General features: G+C 44.8%; 2 protein-coding genes across 7 annotated transcripts in view; one reads left to right on the top strand and one right to left on the bottom strand.

Annotated features, from left to right (window-relative positions):
* LOC310837960 (C-type lectin domain family 2 member E-like) overlaps positions 1 to 549 on the top strand; it is a 35,657-nt gene extending 35,108 nt beyond the window's left edge. For 4 of the 5 annotated variants that reach the window (XM_083725222.1, XM_083725226.1, XM_083725224.1 and 1 more), the window contains exon 6: positions 134 to 342. In XM_083725222.1, the coding sequence (XP_083581348.1) occupies positions 134 to 287 (154 nt within the window). In that variant the 3' untranslated portion in view covers positions 288 to 342. Of the gene's footprint in view, positions 1 to 133; positions 343 to 528 lie in introns of those variants that run through there. The other variant, XM_083725223.1, reaches the window with a different exon arrangement.
* Positions 1 to 17,887, bottom strand: part of LOC310837993 (killer cell lectin-like receptor subfamily F member 1) — a 77,677-nt gene extending 59,790 nt beyond the window's left edge. The window contains exons 1-6 of one of the 2 annotated variants that reach the window (XM_083725311.1): positions 17,249 to 17,887; positions 13,415 to 13,504; positions 11,408 to 11,533; positions 10,512 to 10,666; positions 10,011 to 10,120; positions 8,428 to 8,568 (exon numbers count right to left, since the gene is read on the bottom strand). In XM_083725311.1, the coding sequence (XP_083581437.1) occupies positions 8,448 to 8,568; positions 10,011 to 10,120; positions 10,512 to 10,666; positions 11,408 to 11,533; positions 13,415 to 13,504; positions 17,249 to 17,333 (687 nt within the window). In that variant the 5' untranslated portion in view covers positions 17,334 to 17,887 and the 3' untranslated portion in view covers positions 8,428 to 8,447. Of the gene's footprint in view, positions 1 to 8,427; positions 8,569 to 10,010; positions 10,121 to 10,511; positions 10,667 to 11,407; positions 11,534 to 13,414; positions 13,505 to 17,248 lie in introns of those variants that run through there. The other variant, XM_083725310.1, reaches the window with a different exon arrangement.
* Between the last annotated feature and the right edge of the window lie 95 nt (positions 17,888 to 17,982).

Below are 17,982 nucleotides of genomic sequence, written 5' to 3'. Positions count from 1 at the left end.
TAGCTTCCAGGGTTCCCTGTACATACATTGGGGGGTCTCTTTTCAGGTACATACATTGGGGGGGTCTCTTTTCAGTTGCATGGCCTTATACTTGTTCTTAGGGATACTATTTCTACATTCTGTTGCTTTTTAGGTTTGAAATCCGGGGAGGAGGAACAGGTGCTTACTTGAACCATCTGGGTGTTGCTAGCGGCAGCAATGGAAGCGAAGAATGCTGGATCTGCAGCAAACCAGTTGGTAATGAGAAACAGCACAGGCTTCTAACTCATGCAGATCACACTCAATGAGGTATGCATAATGTGCTGGCCCCCTGTAGCCTCCACAACCAAAGAGAGTGATTAGGCTGTCCACCCTAGCTATTGAATTTGTGGGTGCTGATGGAGGAAAAACCTTACTTGATTTTATTTGGTGGTCCAGATTTTGGGTTTGGTGCAGATTTGCATTTTCCTGGGCAATGTTGGGAGAGAGAGACCGGAAACATGTCCCTGTGTGATGTGATACAGCTCCTCTTGTCTTTTGTATCTGCAGGTTTGGCAGTGGAAGTGCTAGAGAAGAGTTGGTGGAAGAAGATTGGAAGAAATATAAAGATTATTTACAGAAACATTGTAAAATGAATGAATGTTAATATGATGTCGGAATGAAACGAAGCGGTTTTAGTAATAAGGTTAAAAAGGAATATGTAAAAATGGATTGATAATAGATGAAAATATAATGTTATAATATGTTAAGATAAAGAGCTAAGATAAATTAAAGAGGGAAAGGATTTGCTGAATTAACTATTCAAACAGGAAAACAAAAAAGGGAGGTGTGAGGGAGTCATGGAAACAAGTAAATGAATTGTAAGGCATAGAAAGAGGGTTTTTATTTTTTCTGTATTCTGTATTTCTTATATTGTATTGCATTGTATTGTTTAATTTCTTTTCTTTTCTTTTGTAATCTTTAAATTGCTAATAAATATTATATATAAAAAAAGGAATCCATTTCAACCGAACAAATTGATGAAACGGAGAAGGAAAAAGTTGCTGTTGCTGAACTCAAAGTAATACAAGGGGGAGCCGTAACCTTACAGATGCAAATTGAGGATTACAAGATGAAGCCCTTTATGATTGAAACTAGAATAAGCCAGATTTTGAAGATTGGAGCCTGGCCTGGTCTGGAAAAGGAAAGTTGGAGAGATACCCTTAAGTGGGGATCAGTTGACTTTTGGGACATGGATTTGGGCCAGGGGGAGATTGGAGTTTTTGGGGCCTTTGGATTTGGAGGAATTTTGAAACAAGATTTGGAATGCTTTAAGGGCCCTAATTCTAACTTGGAAATCTGACTGACCTCAAAATGAAGATTACTTCCAGATTTCTTTGTCCTGAGAAGACTTCCAGCTTTTATACCTGGGTCATATTTTCAAAAGATAAAGTCCCTGTTTAGGAAATGTCTTTGGAGTTCAAAAGCACTGAGGATATCTATACAGAAAATACCATTACAAATGAAAGAAGGTGGATTTGGAAATATTGGAGACCTGCTGATGGTCTTAACTTCCTGACATGGGCAACCTTAGAATATACATATATAGCACTTTTGGTTGGTTGGACAGCATTAGAATCAAAAATATTTCAGAAATATTTGAAATTTCAGATGACTCTTGAAATAATTCAGTTAGAAAACTGGGTTGTTGTAGCTAATAAAAGCAATTTTGATCCATTTTCCCATGCAAAACATACTCTGTGGGGATATCCTACTCTAAAAATTGGAATAAAAGATGGTAAGATGGAAAAACTGTATGGAAGCAGGTGTATTGATCTTGATAGATGAAGAATATGAATGTTACACGTATGATGTTCTAAGAGAAAAGTATCACCTGTCCTATGAGGCCCAATGGCAATATCTGCATCTTTCCATACAACATCTTTTAACAACCTCATCTCAAATGTTCAGTGTAAAGAGTGCATCTTCAGCATTCACCAGAAGCTATAAAACAGTGCCAGTATGAAGAAGGAGTTCCACAACGTAGGGGCTGCATAGTGGCCTAGCTTGCACGATGGTCTCATGAACATTCAAACCATCTCCATAATGAACCATTCTATCTTGCATCTGCTTCACATCATCTTTAAGCTCTGCCAAGTCCTTTTGGATCGGCTTCAGAACTTGTACTTGAGCCAGTAAATTTCAGTAAACTAGTATTAGCGTCCTCCACCACCATTTTCCGCGGCCCAACCGATTAGTGACGCTGTTGGACTTGAAGAAGCAGCCTCTCATTTCGCTCTAGTTGACATGGCTACATCTCATTAAAAGAAATAATATATAATGGGAGGTTTTATATACCCAGCAATCAATGAATTTGTCCAAGCAGTCTGATAATTCAGTAGTTTGAAAGCTTGTTAGTCTGGAGAGAAACGAGAAATTTGCTTTCAACAGGTTTTGGGGAACTGACTGCTTTGAATGAAAGGGATGGTGCTCTGCTGTTTGTATTGTAATTATTGGCCAGGTTTGCTGTTTTGTGCTGTCAAATTCTACCACTGATCAACTGTCACTTCAAACCAATATTTCAGTATCCAAAATATATCTACTTTGAATTCCCTTGTTATCTCTGGATTTCACCTAGAGGTATTTTGCTGAAAACAGAATCTTCTTGGTATTCAGCATCTTTTAAACTTTTGTGGTCCTGGCAAATAACAAAATTCCACACAATTATTATCTGGCCTTTGTTCTGGGCTCTTTCTTTGGATTTATTTGCAGAGGGTATCCTTCTGCTTATTTCGCAGATTCAAATCTAGTATTTCTAATTTGATGAAAGCAATTGATGAATTGGGTAAAATTTCAGGATTTTACCCTGAGGTATTTTGCTGAAAATAGAGAAATGCCTTCCACAATCTTCTCGGTATTCGGTATTGTGATGGGATAGTGAGCTGCTTGTGCGTAAAAGCTTGATCCCTCTGGGGTTTGGCTGGTCATCCAAACCGAGGCACTAACGGAGCCCCCAAAGCATGACTCCGTCAGTCGCTGGTAGAATCTGACAGTGGGCGTCTACGGAATTTACGCCAACATAAAAGCTGTTTGACGGACATGCGCCTTCGTGACTCTCTGCGTGACAGTTTCCGGCGAAGGGTGGGAGTTCCTAACGGGGGTCTAGTTACCTCTTCGCTATTCTCACTAGAAGTATCCCAGAGCCTCCCCTCCGCTGTGACTCCTGCACTCCCCCTGCTGGTTCCTTCCTCTGCTGCAGATTCTCTCCTATTCTCCTGGAGCCTGTCCACCACCTGTCCCTCCGATGGCAGTTCCCTGACATCCACCTCCCCCCCAGGGCCCCCTTCACCCCCTCCCGCCTCCTCTCCCACTGGCAGTGAGGGCGGAAAGCCCCTGAAGGAACTCTCCTCGTCGTCCGAGGATTCAAACACTTCTAGCCACGGCGTACCGTCTCTCTCCCCGTCTTCCTCTTCTTCGTCGGAGTCGGCTTCCTCACCCACCCCTGACTCTGGGAACCCTTCAAACTCTCCTTCCTCATCGGTGGTCCCAAAGTGTTCCCTTTTAAATCGTGCCACGGGTTGCGGTTTTCTTGGGAAACGCTGATGAAATGTTTCTATTAAGACCTCGTCATTGACTACCTCTGCTGGTACCCAAGTGTTTTCCGACTCTACTTCCCCCTCCCATTCTACCAGATATTCCACCTGATTCCCCTTCCACCTGGAATCAATGATTCCTGCCACGTTCATGTCGCGCTCTCTCTCTTCTATCACGGGCGTTTGGGTGGCCTCTCTCTCACGCTCCCCCCACTCACGTCCCTCTCGGTACGGCGACAGTAATGACCTGTGAAATACTGGGTGTAATTTCATGTGACTGGGCAGCCTGAGTTTGAATGCTACTGGGTTGACCTGCTGTATGACCTCAAAGGGTCCCAATCTTTTGGGTCTCAATTTCTTACTCCCGCCCTTGAACGGTAGTCCTTGGGTGGATAACCACACCCGGTCTCCCACCCTTATAGTTTCACCTTCCCTCCTATTTCTGTCTGCTTGCTTCTTATATTCTTCCTTGGCTTTCTCTAAGTTAAGTTGAAGCTGACGGTGGATCGCTTCCATCTCTTCAAAAAAATATTCCGCCGCCGGCACGCTCCACCTCTCCCCTCCCTCTCCTGGGAATGCCCGGGGGTGACACCCATAATTTGCCAGAAAGGGACTCATCCCTGTGGACACGTTCTCCGCGTTGTTGTAGGCAAATTCTGCTAGAGGTAACTTATCCACCCAATCATTTTCTCTGTCTTTTACATAACACCTCAGGTATTGTTGTAAAATCCCGTTTGCCCTTTCCGCTTGCCCATTTGTTTCTGGGTGCCGGGCAGTTGAGAAATTGAGTTCTACGTGCAGTAAGCTCATAAGTTTCCTCCAGAACCTGGAAGTAAATTGTTTCCCTCTGTCGCTCAAAACCCTCAAGGGGGCGCCATGCAACCTAAAAATATGTTCTACAAACAACTTGGCGGTTTCCTCCGCTGTGACCGCATGTGAACAAGCTATAAAATGACACATCTTGGTTAATAGATCTACCACCACCATGACAGCTGTTTTGCCTTTGGATTTTGGCAGGTCCGTCATAAAATCTATGGATACTGCCTCCCATGGCCTTTCTGGCGTGGGTAAGGGTTGTAATAGCCCTGCTGGCGCCACCCTCTCTCCTTTCGCTCGCTGGCACCTGTCGCAACCCCTGACATATTCCCGTACGTCCTCCCTCACCTTGGGCCACCAAAACTCCCTGGTAACCAACCACATGGTTTTGTGCTGTCCAAAATGTCCCGCTGTGGGGCTGTCATGCAACTGCTTGAGTACTCTGCCCCTCAGTTCCCCATTGGGTATGTACAGTGCCCCTTTGTAATACAATGCCCCGTTCTTTTCTTCAAACCCCCCTGTGTTCTCCTCTGTCCTCCTGAGCTCTCTGAGTTTCTCTTGGGCGTATTCATCGTTCTCAGTACCCTCTATCAGTTCCCTCTGCCCCACCAATGCCGCCCCACACACCCAGCGGTCTTCAGGGATTACATGCCTTGCCTCAGGCGCTCCCTCCCCCTCTAAGTACTCAGGTTTCCTGGAAAGAGCGTCCGCCCTCACGTTCTCGGAGCCGGGCACGTAACGAATCTCAAAGTGGAATTTGGAGAACTCCTGGGCCCATCGCACTTGTCTCTGGTTCAGCACTCGGGCTGTTCTCCAGTATTCCAGATTTTTGTGGTCAGTTCGGACTTGAACCTTGTGCTGCGCCCCAATCAGCAAGTGCCGCCATTTCCGGAATGCTTCATGAATGGCGAGCAGTTCTCGGTCGTATACTGTGTAGTTCCTCTCGGATTTGTTCAACTTCCGCGAGAAGAATGCACACGGTCTCCATTCAGACGTATCTTTTCCCGGCTGGAGAAGAACGGCCCCCACCGCTCGGTCTGACGCGTCAGTCTCCACTCTCATTGGTTGTTGTAGATCCACGTGCAAAAGTTGCTCTTCCGACGCAAACGCCTGCTTTAAACGTTCGAACGCCCGCTGCGCTTCTTCCGTCCAAACAAATTTCTTTTTGCTACTAAGACAATCCGTGATGGGCGCTGTTAAATGGGCAAAGTTTTTGATGAACTTCCTATAGAAGTTTCCGAAGCCCAGGAACCTTTGCACGTCCTTCTTGGTCTTTGGTGTTTTCCATTCCAGTACCGCTTGAACCTTGCTGGGATCCATGGCCAATCCCTTGTCAGACAACCGGTACCCCAGGAATTCCACCTCCCTGGTATGAAACTGACACTTCTCCAGTTTCACCCACAGCCGGTTTTCTCGCAGCTTGCTCAGTACCTCTCTTACATCTCGCACATGCTGCTCCTCATTCTCTGAGTACACCAGGACGTCATCTAAGAACGCTACGCAGTTCTTGTAGAGCAGTGGCCCCAGGACGTGATTCATGAATGATTGAAAGCAGGCGGAGCCCGCTTGTAATCCGAAAGGCATAACCCGGTACTCAAAAGCCCCCAAGGGGGTGAACATAGTGGTCTTCAACTCATCCCCCTTTCTCACACGTATCAAGTTATATGCCCCCCTAAGGTCCAGCTTGGTAAAATTTTTCCCTTTTCTCACCCGTGTTAGAATGTCATCAATTCTAGGCATAGGGAAAGTCACTGGTTCTGACACTGCATTTAGGGCCCTGAAATCACATACAAGCCTGGGCTTGCCCGTGTTTTTTTTGTCCACAAAGAACACTGGGCTGCCCCCCACCGCTCGTGACTCTCTGATGAAACCTCGCTTGAGGTTCTTGTCAATGAACTCCCTTAACTCCTGCATCTCACTGTCTGACATTGCATACAGCTTGCCCACTGGCAATTGTGCTCCTGGGAGTAAGTTAATTTGACAGTCAAAGGGTCTGTGCGGGGGCAGTTTATCTGCTTCTTTTTCGCTGAATACGTCAATCAAGTCAGCGTATTGTGGTGGCACCTTCCCCTTGTCCATCACTTCCATCCCTGCTAGAGTGGCCCTGGCGCCTGCCTGACCCTCTCCCTCCTTGCAGTGTTCTAGGCAATGTGCTGATCCAAAGGAAACCACTCTCTGATGCCAGCCTACTAGCGGATCATGTAGTGCCAGCCAGCTCATTCCCAAGATAATAGGAGCTCCTCCCAAGGTGGCTACGTTAAACGCTATCAGTTCTGTGTGTCTTGCCACCCTCATTATCATTGGTACAGTTTGTTGGTTCACTTCTCCTCCCAACAGCTCCCTCCCATCAATCGTGGTAACCTGCAAAGGCTTACTTAATGGGATAGTCTGTATCTGGTGTTCAGCTGCAAACTCCTTACTCATGAAATTACATGAGCTACCTGAATCCAATAGCGCTTTTATCTTCAGTGGGTGTCCGTTTGCCAGTTCCAGCAACACCTCTATCACAAGCGCTGGTCTTGGAGGTTCCGGCGTGGGCACATTCACTACTCCCTGGCCTGGCTGCTGTGCCCTGATGTTGGCAACCAGGCGTTGGCTTTTACTTGCTCCGTGATTTCTTCTTCCTCCTTCCCCCCAACAGTTCCCGCCATCCCTTGCCATTCCTTCCTTTGCGGACAGACTCTGGCAAAGTGACCTGGCTGTTGGCAGAGATAGCATCTCTTGCCGCTCTTTCCCTCCTTCTTCCGCCCTTCACTGGTGTTTGAAACTGCGCGCGCGCGCGCTGTTCCAAGTTCCATCGGCTCTGCTGGCGGGAAAGGCTGCTCCGGAATCTCTGGAATGCGGAAGTCCTTCCAACGTTCCCCCTTTCCTTCCCGCTTTTCCATAGCTCTAGCCTCCTGGCGTGCTCCTATGGACAGCACTGATTTAGTCAGCTGATCCATAGACTCCGCCCTAGGCGCCCGGGAAAGTTCATCTTTCACTGCCGGAGAGAGACCTTCTTCAAACAGCATTTGAATAGGTTCACTAGCAAGGTCCCACCCTAGTCTATGAATCAGCATGGTGAACTCAGTCCAGTACTCACGTACAGATCGGCTCCCCTGTTTACACGCCATTAACTGTCTGCGCACCACCCCCTGCTCGATCTCGCTGGAAAACATCAAGTCCATGGCGCGAAAAAACTTCATAGTGTCCTTTAAGATTTCATTATTGGCTGCCATCAGGGGCCGAACCCAGTCCTTCGCCCCTCCCTCTAGATGGCCAATCACGTACGCCACTCTAGAGTTCTCATCGGGGAAGTCATCAAACAGTAGATTGAGAGCATATTGCATCTCTGTCCTAAAGGCTTGATAGTTCCTGGGATCCCCCCCAAATTTCTGCACCAATCCAGGCACCCGTCTGGCAAGTGGGGTGGTTTTCCCTTTATCCGCATCTTGAGCCCTCCTCTCCTCGAGCCTCGCCGTTTGCAGCGCCAGCTGGACCTCCAACGCCCTGTACCTTTCTTCCAGGCTTGGACCTGCTCCAGCTCCAGCTCCTGCTCCTCCGGTTCCGGCTGGTTCGCTCATGATGCCCTCTGCTTGCACAAGCTGCTTTCAAAGTCTGTCAGATTGCTGTGATGGGATAGTGAGCTGCTTGTGCGTAAAAGCTTGATCCCTCTGGGGTTTGGCTGGTCATCCAAACCGAGGCACTAACGGAGCCCCCAAAGCATGACTCCGTCAGTCGCTGGTAGAATCTGACAGTGGGCGTCTACGGAATTTACGCCAACATAAAAGCTGTTTGACGGACATGCGCCTTCGTGACTCTCTGCGTGACAGTTTCCGGCGAAGGGTGGGAGTTCCTAACGGGGGTCTAGTTACCTCTTCGCTATTCTCACTAGAAGTATCCCAGAGCCTCCCCTCCGCTGTGACTCCTGCACTCCCCCTGCTGGTTCCTTCCTCTGCTGCAGATTCTCTCCTATTCTCCTGGAGCCTGTCCAACACCTGTCCCTCCGATGGCAGTTCCCTGACAGGTATCTTTAAAAATTGTGTGCTCCTGGCAAATAACAAAACCCCACATAATTATAATCTGTATCAAGCTAAAACATTACAGTAAAAGAGAGTCTTTCTGGCAAATCCATCTAAGTTCAATACTGCAGGCTTCAGCGACGGGTTCAGACTTTATCTTGCCACAATAGTTGCCTTTGGCATACTTTGGTTCTGGAAATCTGTGGAAGGAAAGGGTAGAGCCGGAGGTCAGGACTGAAGACTGTTACAACTATCCCCCCTCCCCACATTCTTAATATAAATCAGGGGTGTTCCCAAAATGTGTAACAAGCTGTCTGTGTGCATTTGAATCGTTCAAACATGCATGAATAGTGTCAAATTGGATAGCATGAAGAAAGTCATTATTATTATTTATTAAATTTATATACCACCCTGTACCCGCAGGGCAGTCCACAGGATGCAAAAGTCATGTGTGACTGATAATGGGACCCAGCCATCTTACCCTTTTACTGCCCCAAGACCAAATAAGTTCCTTTGAGTCATGGGAAGGAGGGTTGCAGCAGTGGTGGAGAATCCTGGGCATACTTTACATGCTGGGAACTAAAAATGACCAGCCCAATTTGCCACCCAAGGAGAGTTGGTGAATTGGGGTAATGGGGCAGATATAGGAGCTTGAGAGCAGAGCTGGCTTCCTTGTTGGTATTTGGACCTCAGCTAATAATAATAATAATAATAATAATAATAATAATAATAATAATAATTTATTTGTACCCCGCCCATCTGGCTGGGCTTCCCCAGCCACTCTGAGCGGCTTAAAAAAAAAAAAGTACTGTAATACATCAAACATTAAAAGCTTCCCTAAACAGGGCTGCCTTCAGATGTCTTCTAAAAGTCTGGTAGTTTCTAGCAACAATGGATGGGCAACACTCGGTATTAGACTGTGACTCACCTCAACCGCATTAAGACTTTACAAAGCCCAACTGGTCAGTTGGTCACTCCAAATTAAATGAAATGGGGGGGCACCCATCATTAACTGCTAATAACCTTCCAGTTCTCCCTTCCTTCTCTCTCCTCTGATTTTCCTCTAGGACCGAAAATGAACTTCTGGCCAGTTCTTTTTGAATGTAGGTGTTATGTACTGAAGTTCTCACCCTGGGCCAGCAGGGGAATACTGTAGATAGTTATGCAAATAAGGGATCGAAAGTGACGTTCAGTGATTGGATAGTTTTAGAAAGTTGTTACAATTATGTGTACTGGAGCTCTATATAAGCAGGCTGACTGAACCCTTCAGCTCAGTTCTGTCCTGGCCTCTGAATAAACAAGAGCTGTTTGAAGAATCGCTGTTCTGTCTGATATGTTCACCCACAACTTAACTGTATGTATGTGTTAAGAGTGACAAAAAAGTCTCCCTCTTTTACAGTGCATTTCCAACAGTTCTTATTTTCCATTTTGTACATCTTTGCTAGTTTGGTGGGTGTTAAGTACCACCTATAAATGGAATTTGGCAGCGTCTCTTATACCAGTCCCTCTCTCTGCATGAGAATGCTGGCAAGCTAATTGGAATCGGTGCAGAAACCAGTGCCTCAGTTGCACACCCAAATAATCTGAGCTCTAAAAACTGCATGATATTTTGCTTAGGTTAAAAACAATGAGAAGAACTCACAGACTCTGATCAAGCTGGGAGCCTGTAATCCACATCCATTTCTTCTCTGCTAATGATAGTGACAGTCCGATCCAGAATTTTGCATTTTTTGTAATGTTTTTTATGAAGTCCTGTATTAGAGAAAATGCATTTTTGAAAAAGGTATTTGCTGATTTTCAAACTGATGGCATCAAAATAAAGTTTAATATAAACTCCACTCACCCTCAACCTCCTGAAAAGACTTTCTAAATAAAAAGAGGACTTGGGCTACAGTTAGATGAATTTGCTAGCAACTTACTGCTTTGGTTCTCACTAGTCAATCTCCCCAAAGCCCTATCTAGACACTGATGAACTGGCCATGGGTGGGAATGGGGTGAAGCACTAAACAAGGCCCTGCACTCCACAAGCTTCTCAAGTCACAAACCATGATACCATTGTTGAGTTACTAAATTAGAATTAAAAGCAATTGGACTCAGGCTTCCTTCATGGATTGCATGAAATATATCATTCATTGTTCCTGACCATCTCCTGTTTGTCTTGGATGACCAGCAGATGAGAATCCCTTGTTGAACAGTCATGTTGGCTCTCATTCCAGGTTTTAGTATCTTCCGATTGCCAGTAGCATTTGTCCCTGTGGAGCTGCCACTGTACAGGGCACACTTTGCAAGTGGAATTAACTGTGGAAGGGAAGATAGACAAACAATTTAATGATTATGACTGGTTCACCATTTCCAATGTAGAAAAACATTATGTACTCTGCAACTGCAGAAACCCAGTGGCTTTAGGCTTACTGATGCCAATCAGTAGCCACAACCTCAATAAGCTAAACTATAGTAGTCCCTCCAAAGTGGTGGGTTATTTCACTCATCCTTTTGCTTTATTTATTGACTGAAAAGGTGATTGATCAGTTGGGGTGGGTGGGTAGCAAAATAATGCTTGTAGCAGAGGGAAAGGGGCAGCTAGTCACAGAAAATGAGTTAAAAGTCTATAGCCAATTGAAGTACAGTCGTACCTCGGAAGTCGAACAGAATCCGTTCTGGAAGTCCGTTTGACTTATGAAACATTCAGCTTCCAAAGCGAGGCTTCTGATTGGCTGCGGAAGCCCCATCGGGTGTTCAGCGTCTGAAAGAATGTTCAAAAACTGGAACACTCCCAGGTTTTGATCATGTGGGAGCCGAGGTACGACTGTATATATTTGGACCAAACCACATGTTTCAATACATCCATTTGTAACATTATTCTGCCTGTTGCTTCCGTACTGCAAAACTTATTCATGATGGGGAAACTTGCGGCGTGAATGTGAATTTTGTGCCCATTGGGATTCTACAGTGACCTATATTTGTAAAATAATAATAATAATAAAATAGGCCTGGTATTCCCTGGAGAGGGGAAAACACATACAATATATAAATTTTTACCTGAGGGCTTGCTCTGGTATTGGTTGCAGAGGCTGCGTCTTAGGAAAGCCTGAAACTTGTCTAAACAGAGATTGCATCTGCCAGCATTTACTCTGGTTTCTCCTTTCTCAGTTTTCAACTGCAAAGCTACTCCTCACCAAACAAACAAACAAACAAACAAACAAACAAACAAACAACACATTTATTTAAATAAACAAGCATCATGTTAAGGCACATAATCAAAAAATGGAGGCCAAGGAATGGAAAAAGAAGATGGATATAATAATAATAATAATAATAATAATAATAATAATAATAATAAAAAAAATAAATTTTATTTATATCCCGCCCTCCCCAGCCGAAGCCGGGCTCAGGGCGGCTAACAACAATCAACAATCAAACAATCAGATATTCACACATTCTAAAAATATTTCATTATAAAAATCAATTAAAATCAAATTAATGGCAACTAATTAAGCAAGATACTAAGCAGGTTGCCAGAGGAGGGAGTCAGGCTACGCCCTGACCAAAGGCCTGGTGGAACAACTCTGTCTTGCAGGCCCTGCGGAAGGATGTCAGGTCCCGCAGGGCCCTAGTCTCTTGTGACAGAGCGTTCCACCAGATTAGAGCCGCAGCCGAAAAGGCCCTGGCTCTAGTTGAGGCCAGCCTAACCTCTCTGAGGCCTGGGACCTTGAGGGTGTTATTATTTGCAGACCGTAGGTTTCTCTGTGGGGCATACCAGGAGAGGCGGTCCCGTAGGTACGAGGGTCCTAGGCCGTATAATTATATAATTATGGTAGATTGTATCGTACCGTAATAGGTGATTGGGCATATTAGACGACCCCCCAAATTGGCAGCTGCAATTTGGGGGTTCGTCTTATAAGCTCAGTCTTTCTCCCGGCACGGAGCCCGCTGCCCGCCGCCCACCACCCATACCCGGCGTATAAGATGACCCCCGACTTTTTAACCTCTTTTCTGGGGTTAAAAAGTCATCGTATACACCGGAATCTACAGTTGATACAGAGAGCAAGCTGCAAAAGAGACCTGCCACAATTTCTCCCACAGAAGTATGAATCCACCTTGGCCTTCTTCAGAAAATCACATAGTAAGGGGAATGATGGCAGCATCTTTATGAATATAAAAGTATTTATGTTATCTGCTTGGTTGCTAAAGAAAATAGACAAAAATAACTCTCCACAATGTTGGAGAAGCTGTGGGAATGATGGAACACTTATACATATCTCTGGGATTGCCCACAGAGTAAAAACTTTTGGTTAAAAGTATTTCAGGATAGGGAACAAATTACATTTCAATCGATTGCTTCAGATCCCAAATGACACCACAGTTGTACCTTGGATGCCAAATGCCTTGGTCCTCAGACGTTTTGGCTCCCAAAAGCAGCAGTGTTCCGGTTAGTAAACATTCTTTGGAACCGAAACGTCCGACGGGCCATCTGCAGCTTCTGATTGGCTGCAGAATCTTCCTGCAGCCAATCGAAAGCTGTGCTTTGGTTCATGAACATTTTGGAAGTCAAACGGACTTCTGGAACAGATTCCGTTTGACTTCCAAGGTACAACTGTACTTTCAATATTTGTGGATGAAGCACACACAATTTAAAAACAAGAATACCACATATATGGAATCAATTCAAATCCAAAAGAGATAACGACTGGGACATTAGAAGATTATATAATAACAAGTATAGTCTTATTTTTAACATGCGATAATATGCTCTAATTTTCTCCATTTTAAATTCCTTGAGGGATTTTATCCCACTGCTCGGTAAGTTGCTGGATGATTCTACTGAATCTCGGAGACTCTGGAGTTGATAGTCAGGAGTCTCGTCTTCTGCTGCTGTTCTGAGGGCTGCCATACTGGGCCAGAGCAAATGTTCATAACCTCCTGGCTAGGCTGGTGCTGATGGAAGATGTTAGACAACCATTCTGTATGTGCTGTTATTGTACGGTAAACCACTTCAGGATGCCATATGGAAAGCAATTTATGAATAAAATAATAAATAATACTCACCCAAGACTGTCACAGCCACCCCCAGGATGATGATCACAAAGCCACCTGCCCACAGGGTGATCTGGTACCAACAGGGAAGCCCAGAAGCATCTGTGAGGAGAGGGAAAAGTTGAATGATGCGAGTCAGCAGTGCCTAGACTACAGTCTCCTGCAACTCATTGGAGGCTAACAAAAATCACAAGGAGAAGGCTGGATGATTTGTTTTTGTTTTGTTTTTTTGACACAAAAAATCCCTTCAGGACACAACAGGCAAATGTTATTTGTTTAGTAATTCTCCCACCCTGCCCCTCCCTCAGTTAAGCCTTCTTTTGCAGGTTAACCTCTTCTTCACAGTGGGCCCTGCTACATCATGATCGTTGTTGAAGGGCCAGAAAAGAATTTTCCTGCATTGGCAGGTTTTGCCTTTCCTGTAGCAAAACGTCACAACTTTGGTGGTTTCAGGTCTTGGGCAGAATTCTTTAGTCTATCTTCCTAAATGGGGGGGGGGGCATGAAGTGGTGACCCACGCCCCCCTTGTGATTCCAGGGTTCCCCATTAAAGGGGTCTTAAGGGGAGGCATTGCCCATTTACTGAGAAGTTGTCATTGCTCTCCCCTGCGACGGCGGCAAAACAGGGGGCGGGCTCTCTGCTTGAACATATGTTCTCGAGAGCCAGCCCAATCCCCACACATTCTGGATAACCCTGATGTCTCCCAGATCCCCGGTGGGGGACTGGGAAGGATAAATGCCCAATGCCTGAGCCAAGATCTCCCTACATCTGAAACTTAATAAATTTGTGGCCAATTTTAATCCCATAGCATTTTGTCTCAAGTCATTATTCTGCTCGGGGGTCACCTGGGGTTGGGGGGGACTCCACCTGTCCAAACAAATTGCCAAAATGCATTGTATTAGGCTTGAAAAGAGCTGTTTAGGGCTTTATACTTAAGTAACAAGAGCTTTAAAATTCAGCTTGATGTCTAATGGGCATCCAGTGCAAATCCCTTACTACAGGCATGAGATGTGCCTGATAAGACAGACATGTTCCAAATGGAAGTTACTCTGCCCATTCTATTAATCTGCTCCACTTCCCAGAGGGGAGGAGTTGTAGTGGACCACGTGGCCACCCTCTGCCCTCCGTGGCCGGGGGACGAAACCCCGCATCCCCCGGAGGTTCCCAGCCATGTCATTCACCTGCAAGCCAATACTCTGGCTGGGGGGGGGGGGGGAACCTAGCTGGGCTGCATTTAAACTGAGGCACGAGCCGGAGAGCTTCCTCTTGGCTCACTTCCTCAATCTCCTGCCTGCCCTCCCTATTTTCAGGTTTTGAATTTGGCCTTGCTATGGACCTTGGTTGGTCGCCGCTGAGGGGCCTGGTAGGAATTTTTCCACTTGGCAAATTGGCATGGGCCATTTGGTTGTTGCCTACCTCGTAGCAATTGTCACACCTTTGTAAGGTTTGGTGGTTAGGCATTGGTTGATCTTATGATGGGGGGGGAGGTGTGGCCATCACCTGCCCCTCCAAGTTTAAGGGTATTCCATTAAAGGAATCTGGGGGTGTGGATCTTGTCTGAAGTCCGGGGCTGGGCTAGGGCCATGCCACAACCCCGTCGGAAACCCAGAGGGAGCTTGAGTTGGTATGCATCCACAGGGCTCCCCCTACTAGTGGTTGACCCTTACTGGACTCCCTGCATGACGGGCAGGAGTCAGATATAGTTGGGTCAATTCCAATGCCTAAGCCAATACCGCTCACATTCTGTAACCAATAAGGTTGTGGCCTAAATTTGCCCAGTAATCTTAACCTAATATCTGTGTCTTTCTGTCTTATTCATCAACGAGGGGGTGGCCTCGGGGTCTCGACACATAATTTCGTTGCCTACCAATATTGCTCATTAACCTGACTAAAAGAAATGGCGCGCCAGATGCTAAAATATGACTCATTCTCTTTAACCAGGAAGTGGACCTGAGGTGGAAAGAAGTTCTGGAGCAAAACCTTTGGCCATTGCATTTGAAAATGTGTCCTGGGTTGCAGTGAAACAAACGAGTCACCAGCCTTTGTTGGGCAGGCACAGTGGGGAACATGTGTTAGCAGAGAAAAAGACAGGCAGGCGCTGTAGTTTTCACCATGAGTCGCCTCCGTGGCTCAGTAGGTACATAGGAAAAGGATGTGGGTGGAGCGGGTGGTCAGGCAACAGGCTCACACCTTTAGACGGTGCCTTGGCCAGGACATTGGGTGCAGCATCTACAGAAGTGTTTTTTATTCACTAGGCTGGGGGAAGGAGTGTAAAACGTTGCAGAAGAAGCAACAAGCAAAGACCCATCTATGTGCACGCTTCATGCTACATGCATGCTTTGAATTTGAATAAGAGCATATTATAACATCTTATTTTCCAAGCTAACCAGCATATCTAATTTTATTTGCATTGTTCTCAATTTGGCATCCTTTAAAAAATAATAATCTTATTTATAATTTTCATTTCTATACGTTACAATAGTTCAACAATAATTCTAACATATCAAACCTCGGCTACCTTCCCCCTCTTTCTGCGGTTCCTTACATTTATTTTCATCATTTCCTGCATACTCCAAATTATCTTCACTTATTATTTTATGCTCCTCTATATCTTATATATGTTTTTTTTTTTAAAAAACAACAACTGCAGGTATTTAAAATAATCCTGCCCATGTCTTAATGTCTGATTACAATTTATTTGTAAATATTCACTGAACCATTTCCACTGCTTTCTAAAATTCTTTAAAATAACACATTTGTAAAAAACAAACCCAGAAGCTTTTCTTTTGGCAATTATAGGATTAGAACTACCTAAACAGTACAGAAATTTATTTATGTATGCAACTGCAGCTACAAGAACGTTATTTGCCCTCAACTGAAAAGAAGTCCAGAGGAGAAAAGACTGGCTACAGAAATTAAGGGACTATGCAGAAATGACAAAACTCACCGGAATAATAAGAAATCAAGACAACAAACTTGTTATAAAAGAACAAATGACATCCTTGGTCCTGTTTCTGATTTTTTGTTATTTTTTTGGGGGGGGGATACAAAATAACAAATACCACATGGAAGGAAATTCTGCTGAGAATCATAGAGGTATTACTGGGTACATAAATGCACTTGTTGATGATCAGCAATAACTCCAGGTTTCTTTACAAGGAATAAATTGAATATTGAAACATTTCTGCTCTCATCAAATTTAAAAACATGCAGCCAAATCTTGATTTCATTTGTATGTGAATTTCAAACGACAACTCCCTCTCCCTTTAACTGCTCAGAGACCCTTCACGCTTGTGTGGCACTGATCATTTAAAAAGTCAACTTTAACTTTGAGGGTTGCTTCCAACCATTTATTTATTTTTAATGAAAATTCATCTGCATTTACTTCAGATTTCTCCCACAATTTTTATATGCAGTTTTAATGTATACACATTTTGCAAGCGATTTCCTCTGAATTTTTGTATATTATTTAAATGATATACAAATTTATAGTTCGTATATTATTTATAGACACCAGCATATGCATATTTTGTGTCTGAAGAAGTGCATTGCAAAATTCAAACAAAAGTGCGAATTTTGAAAGACAGTTTTGTTTTGTTTCGAATAGTGCCATTTGGGTAGTTTCTCATGAAAATGCAAACAAAACTGAAATTCTTCCCCATCCGTAGGTGTCATGCACCCTTCTGTATTTCCATCTCGTTATTCAATCAAAAATACTGCTTATAACGGTGCAAACTTTCTACAATCAGGATAAATCTAAAGGAAAATCATGTCTGTCTGTCAACTGATATATTACAGTGAAATCAGACAAAAACTGGAAGATACGAAGGGGTCTGAACTGAGTACCTTGTTTCTGAGCCCCAGCGGCAGTTCCTGATGCAGCCCTCCTAGACTGGAAGTTCAAAGCAGTATAACCATCTTCGCCCTCCATTGGCAAGCAAAGGCTGCAGAGAAGCCTCTCAGAGAGCAGGGCTGTCGAAGGAGCACTGAAGGTTTGCTGCTATAGCCTGAGTTGATGGCCAAAGATCTCTTTCCGGAGCAGCTCTTCTCTTCAACCACAATACATTCAACACATTCGCAGCCTTATTAGGTGGTTAGGGCAGCGGGTGGAGGGCAGGGTTGTTGTTCTTGTTGTAAAAAATGTTTTTGTGAGTTGTTCAGTTTGTATTGTTTAGCTTTTAGAAGGGACTTTGGCTTTTGGAAAGACGCTTAAGCCATCTCCAGTTATGGGTTATAGCTAAACCATATAGGGATGTGATTGAGGCTTCCATGAATGAGGCTGGATAGCTCAGTTGGTTAGAGCGTGGTGCTCATAATGCCACGGTTGCAGGTTCAATCCCTGTATGCGACAGCTTCATATTCCTGCATTGAAAGGGGTTGGACTAGATGATCCTTGGGGTACCTTTCAACTCTACAATTCTATGATTCTATGAGTGGGGAGGAGCAAAGGTAAAATGTAAAGGACCCCTGGACGGTTAAGTCCAGTCAAAGGCGACTATGGGGTTGTGGCAGTTGCCTCGCTTCCAGGCTGAGGGAGACGTTTGTCCACAGACAGCTTTTCCAGGTCAAGTGGCCAGCAG

Source organism: Podarcis gaigeae, assembly GCF_964106915.1.
Source record: "Podarcis gaigeae genome assembly, chromosome: 2".
Classification (NCBI taxonomy): Eukaryota; Metazoa; Chordata; class Lepidosauria; order Squamata; family Lacertidae; genus Podarcis; species Podarcis gaigeae.
The sequence above is the reverse complement of the archived record's forward strand: the minus strand, read 5'-3'. Positions and strand labels throughout refer to the sequence as shown.